General features: G+C 67.9%; 1 protein-coding gene across 1 annotated transcript; it reads left to right on the forward strand.

Moving 5' to 3' along the window:
* The first annotated feature begins 1,139 nt into the window (after positions 1-1,139).
* TOR4A (torsin family 4 member A) lies at positions 1,140-3,583 on the forward strand. The gene is made up of 2 exons (XM_045846003.1): positions 1,140-1,574; positions 2,193-3,583. Exon 2 carries the CDS (start codon positions 2,227-2,229, stop codon positions 3,457-3,459), a length of 1,233 nt encoding a protein of 410 aa, XP_045701959.1. The 5' UTR covers positions 1,140-1,574; positions 2,193-2,226; the 3' UTR covers positions 3,460-3,583.
* Positions 3,584-6,000: the final 2,417 nt, after the last annotated feature.

The following is a 6,000-nucleotide window of genomic DNA, read 5'->3' on the forward strand; positions in this document are numbered from 1 at the left end:
ATCTGTGGGTGCAGATGCTCGGGGACCCCTTCCGGCCGCTTCCGTCTCTGGGAAGCAGGGAGCTGGACAGAGCTGGGGCCCCGGAGAGCAGACCCAAAGGACCCCAGCCACGGGAGGAGCCCGTGGGCAGACGGCACTTGCCTGAGGCCCCAGGTCAAAGAAGAACAGACGGGTCAGCGCAGCCAGGCTCCCGCCCACAGGGGGAACGGGAGGCCCCGGTGGGTGAGAGGTGGTCCGGTGGAGGGTGTGGGGGGTGTTGCTGGGTCAGCCTCCAGCAGGGCAGCCAGCCAGCCCCCGGAGATGCCGATGCCCTGGCCTTTCCCTTGTCGGGAGACGCTTGGTGCTGGGGTCTTGGGGTAGAGCCTGGGCAGTGTGCTGCCCAGGTCCTGGGCCACACGGAGGGTGAGGTGCCCAAGGGGTCTCCCCGCACCCGGCCCTGCCAGGCCTGGGGAGCAGGCCCTAGGGGGCAGTGGCTTCTCAGCCAGGGCAGCAGGGCTGTGGGGCGTGGCAATGCCACCAGAGTGCCCTGGGCAGATGGACGGGTGGGAACTCCACACTTGGCCACCAGGCCTGTGCCTCCTGTGCTCTGGGGGACGGGAAACCCCCTGCCTGGGACGGACCCCCAGTGCCCACACGCAGGTGCGAGCTCAGGGGAAGGGGCCTGTGGGGTGTGCTACAGGGAGGCAGCAAAGGGGTTGGGGGGCCTGCAAAGGGGGACCCCAGACAGGACTGCGGGACCTGCGGGACGCAGGTGCCAAGGCCAGCTGGGGCCTCACTCACCCCCCAAAGTGGGGGCAGGTGTGCTGCCGGTGGCCTGGGCCTGGCAGTACGAGCCCCCACCCCAGGCGTGGTAGGAGACAGGCAGGCAGGGCCGTCCGAGCAGAGGTGGGGCCCGGTGGGGCAGGGCCCTGAGCACATGGGGGTCGGCCCCCTGGTGCTAGAGCCGGGTCCCTGCCATGCTGCGCTATCCTGGGGGCTCCGGGCTGGGGAAGGGGGTGGGGGTGCCCTGGTGGGGAGGAACAGGGAGGGGAAGAAAAGGAACCCAAACTGGGGGGGGGGTGGGTAGGGGAGTTAGAGGGAGTGGGGCTCCCCTTCCCCAAAGGGCCCTTTGGGGGTTCAGTGCCAGGTGTCCCAGGGAGTCTTGGAGGGTACGTGGAGGGCAGATCCAGGTGCAAGGGCCCTTGGGGTCCTGAGGCAGGGGGTGCTCTTGGGCTGGTCAGGCACTCCGGGCCTGCAGGGTCAAACAGGGCAGGGGCCTCGGGAGCGGGCGGGCCTCCCTGCCTGGCGCCACCGTCCAGCCCAAGTCCCGCCCTCGCCACACACCCCTGACTCACTTCCTTTGCTCAGAAGCGGAAACCTCCCTCAGCTTCCTCTGCGCTGGACACTCCCTGGGGACCGCAGGTGCCACTGCCCCTCCAGGCTGGGTTGGCCAGGGGAGGCCCCAGGCCCTGACCCCAGCCTGACCCTCGGAGGGAGGCAGCCTTTTCTGCTTCCTGAGCCACAGCCTCAGTGTCCGCGGGCGGGGGCTGCCCTGGGGCTGGGGCCGGCAGGGGCCTGGTCTGACGCAGCTGCAGGTATGGGGGTGGTTCGGGGGACCCCGGCTGCACCCCGCGTCTCTTCAGCGCTCTCCTCGGCTGCTCCTCATTCCTTCTCGTGCTCCTGCCTTTCCATCCATCTCCCCGGGGGGCCGTGTGGGCCCCATCTGAAAAGCAGAAGTTCTGGCCGGACCCCCTCCCCCTCAAGTGTTCTTACGTGTGGGGGTGGCTCTCAGCCCCAGGGGCTCGGCCTCTGCCTCCCTGTGACCCCTCTCGGGACGCCGAGCGCCCGGCGCCTGGCAGTCGGAGCTGCGAGCGGGGGCGGGTCCGGCTTTGACCCCTCTTCACCCCAATCCGCAGCAGGCCCGGCCGACCCCTCCCGTAGGAAGCTGGGAGGCCGACTGATAAGCTGCACCCTGTCACCCCCATTCCCTGCCACTTCCTCGGGGCCGCGCTGCTCACGGGAGGACCCGAGGGATTTGCATGGGGCCCCGCAGGGAGCTGCTTCCTGGTCAGAGGGGGCGAACCTCCGGCAACAGGCCCGGGCCTTGGGGCCGCCCAGCCACACTCCGGGCCTCCCAGCGAGGTGCGCTCTCGGGTGAAGGGACCCAGCCCGCCGGGCGTCAGTCTGGAGACCCTCCCGTCTTCCTGTTGCAGGGAGATCTGCATGTGAGTGCCGCGCCTCTGCGCCATGGACACCGGCCAGCCCAGCGTGGAGCCCGCGGCCGCGGCCCCCAGCGCGCCGGCCCGGAGCGTGATAGCGCCGCTGCGCGCGGTGGTCCGCCTGCGCCGCCGCGTGCGCCTGCTGCGCAAGAGGCACCTCCCGACCCCCGGCGCAGGGCTGGACTCCGGGTGTCTGGCGCCCCGCAGGGACCCGGACCAGCCGCAGATCTTCACTTTCGACAGCCCCGCGGAGCTGTCCTCAAGGACGCTGCGCAAGAAGCGCCGGCGCAGCCGCGTAGTGCTCTACCCTGAGAACTCCCGCAAGTGCCGGCCGCGCGCGGAGCGCCGGAGCCGCGCACAGCACTGCCTGTTGCTGCTCGTGGCCATCGTGGGCTTCCAGGTGCTCAACGCCATCGAGAACCTGGACGATAACGAGCAGCGCTACGACCTCGACGGGCTGGAGAAGGCGCTGCAGCGCGCTGTGTTCGGCCAGCCGGCCGCCGTGGGGCGCATCGTGGCGCTGCTGCGGGACTACCTGTCCACGCACGTGCACAGCCGCCCGCTGCTCCTGGCCCTCCACGGACCCAGCGGAGTGGGCAAGAGCCACGTGGGCCGCCTGCTGGCGCGCCACTTCCGCGCGGTGCTCGAGGACAGTCAGCTCGTGCTGCAGTACCACATGCGGCACCACTGCCCGGAGCCGCGCGCCGCGCAGGGCTGCCGCGAGGAGCTGGCGCGGCAGGTGGCCGCGGTGGTGGCGCAGGCCGAGGCGGAAGAGAAGACCCCGCTCCTGGTGCTGGACGAGGTGGAGCTCATGCCGCAGGCGCTCCTGGACGAGCTGCACGGCCTCCTGCAGCCGCAGCGCTCGCGTCACTTCCACAACGCCATCTACGTGCTGCTGAGCAGCGCCGGGGGCGCGGAGGTCACGCGCTTCGTGCTGCAGAACGCGTCCGGCTCGCTGCCACCGCGGCCCAGCGGCCCCCTGCGTGGCGCCCGCGCGGAGGAGGAGCTGAGCACCAGCCTGCGGGCGCTCCTGGTCCGAGAGCACCCTCTGTGGCAGGCCGCGGCCGTGGTGCCCTTCTTGCTGCTGGAAAAGCAGGACGTGGTCAGCTGCTTCCGGGACGAGATGGCAGCCGAGGGCTTCTTCCCAGAGCAGGCTCGCGCGGAGCTCCTAGCTGAGCAGCTCAGCTACTACCAAGTGGCCGGCCACGAGTTCGCTGTCACGGGCTGCAAGCAGGTGGTGGCCAGGGTGAACCTCCTGTAGCACAGGCCGAAGTGGACGACAGTGGGTCACGGGTCTCCCGGGATACTGGGCGGCAGGAGTGGGAAGAGACCTGTGGGTGTGCCCCAGGCCCGAGGCCCCTAATAAATCTGTCTGTGGCGACCCAGCCGGCTCACAGTCCCAATGCCATCTCCCCAGAGCGCCCTGTGTGCTCCCTCGGGGAACTTGCCACCTTCCTCCGCGCCCGTGTGTGCCCGGCCCAGGGGGTGGGCGGTCTGTCCCCCTGGTGCAGGGGAGGGTGGCTACACAGCTGGTCCCCTGGAGAGCTGGCTAGGACCGCAGCTGGGGTGGGGGTGCCCGCAGCAGCCGTCACGGCCCCGCCCGCTGCCACACACGCTCACCCTGGGGACCCAGAGGCAGGCTGCCCTCCAGCCCCAAGAGCCACAGGGACCGCCTGGATCTCCAGTTGGCCTCAGGCCCAGGAAGCAGCTGTATGGATGGAGGTGTGTGTCCACTTGGGGAGCTGACCCAATGGAATCACCTGAATGCAAGGTGGGTGGGGGGCTCAGTGTGACAGAGGCAGGAGGTGGGGAGCCCTGAACCCTCGGATCCCCCTGCCTTGGCCACCGACCTGCCCTGGGGAGGCACCTGAGTGTGCATCTTAGACTCGGGCAGAGTCCTGGTCCCACTGCTGCCCAGGCCTCCAGGAGGGAGTTCACTCCTGCCAGGGTTTGACTCGCCCCAGTCTCACCGCCCTCCCCCTCAACCCTCCGGGCTCTGCAGTCACCTTTTGCGCAGTGACTCCCAGAAAGGGGCCCCCACCCTCGCTCACACCGGCGACCAGATGGCCTCAGTGGTGCCGCCTGGTGGCCGCATCTCCCCACTGCCTCTGCCTGGAGCCCAGCCCACCAAGAGGATTGCCTGGCCGGTGGGAAGGGGGCGACAAATGCTCAGACCACATGTATTCCCGGGAACAACCAGTCCCAAAAGGGGGGTGGACGGGAGGGGCGGTGGAGCGGAATGTGCCAGGAGCTCCATCCTCCAGCAGGTGCCAAGTGCACCCGGCAGGAAGCTTTGCGGCCCCCACCTCGGAACTCAGCCTGACCCCTGCCCTCAGGACCGTGGGCTGGTTCCCCGAGGGCCCTGCGTGGTCTCAGCCACTGCCGCCCCCATCTGCAGCCCTGGGCCGAGGTCTGGCCGAGGGGAGGGGGTTGGGTCCCCACAGCTGAAATCTTGGGGGCTGGCCGGGCCAGCAGACCCTGGGCTCAGGGCAGGAAGGAGGAGCCCTGGCTGGCGCCAGGTCTGGGAGCCCCAGGGCCGTGCCAACCCCTGCCCTTCAGTCCTCCCAAACCCCGAGTGCCGGGCAGCAGCTGGAGGTGGCGCCCTTGGCCAGGAGCCTGCCCTGAGGGGCTGTGCGCAGCCCTGCTGTCTGCTGTCAGGTGGGTCTTCTCAAGGCACGTGTGACAGATGGCACCCAGAGGCCCGAACTCCTTTGCGGCTGCGCGTTGTGCCTTTTAGTTGTCCTACTTTTTCTGTGTGTCTTTCTTCTGATTACTCGCTTTACCGGGTTCCCCCGATGTGCTCTCCCGTCTCCTCCTCCCCGTGTCGGCAGTCACTCTGCAGCCCTCGCCCACCCTCACGTGGGTGGGCCCACGGCCTTCGGCTTGGGGGGGCGCGCGGCAGTGCCCTTGAGCCCCGCTCTGTGGGGCCAGCAGGGAGCTGTCCTAAGGTCTGCAGATGTCACAGCAGCTGGTGGGACATCCGCATCCTTGAAGAGTCACTTCCTCTTCTTGGGCTTTTCCCCTCAGAACTTGATTCTGCAAAAACCCTTTGGAAAGCCTTGGCGGGCTCATTGGAACTACACGCCCTGTGGAAGGATTTGGGGGGTCCTGGCAGGACTCCACACGGTGGCCGAGCACAAGGGCAGGTGGCTCAGCTTCCAAAGGAGCTTGGTGCTGTTCTGCAGACAGGCCTTGCTCATTTCTAGTATCAGTTCCTAGAAACCATACAATTTTTGGTTGGTGTTGGGGAGGGTGATGCTGTATAAGGACATACATCGAGAAAAGTGTTCAAAGCAAAATACATATTGATGTTTTTATCACGAGGCAACCGCCCATGTGCGTGCCCTCCAGGTCAAGAAACAGGACATGGCCCGCCCCCCAGACGCCCTGTGGGCCAGGAGAGACCACCGTCCAGATGCGGTCGGGCCCCGTCTGCCGACACCGGGGCCTCACTCGGCCAGCGCTCCGCTGCAAGGCGGCCCCCACCTCCCAGTGCAAGTGTGGGGTCTCTCACAAACCCCACAGGCTCCTCGCTCTGCACCCGTCCCCGCTCTTTGCCCTTGGTCCCCCCACCCCTGCTATGAAGTAGGCCGAGAAGTCTTGGGCCGGAGTTCCTCTCAGAGGGGAACATGAGCCCAGAACACGACAGAAGCTGTGAGAACCGCGGGACGGAATGTCCCCCGACATCTTTCTTTGCTCCTTTCGCGGCTGAGTCTGGGAGCACTGACCACTGGCCCCACTGGGTCAGCTGCCACCTCTTTATGGGCAAAGCCAGTGACGGATTTGACAGAACCTTTGGTGC

Source organism: Phyllostomus hastatus, unplaced genomic scaffold (assembly GCF_019186645.2).
Source record: "Phyllostomus hastatus isolate PE091 unplaced genomic scaffold, TTU_PhHast_1.1 phas_contig_495, whole genome shotgun sequence".
NCBI classification, from domain to species: domain Eukaryota; kingdom Metazoa; phylum Chordata; class Mammalia; order Chiroptera; family Phyllostomidae; genus Phyllostomus; species Phyllostomus hastatus.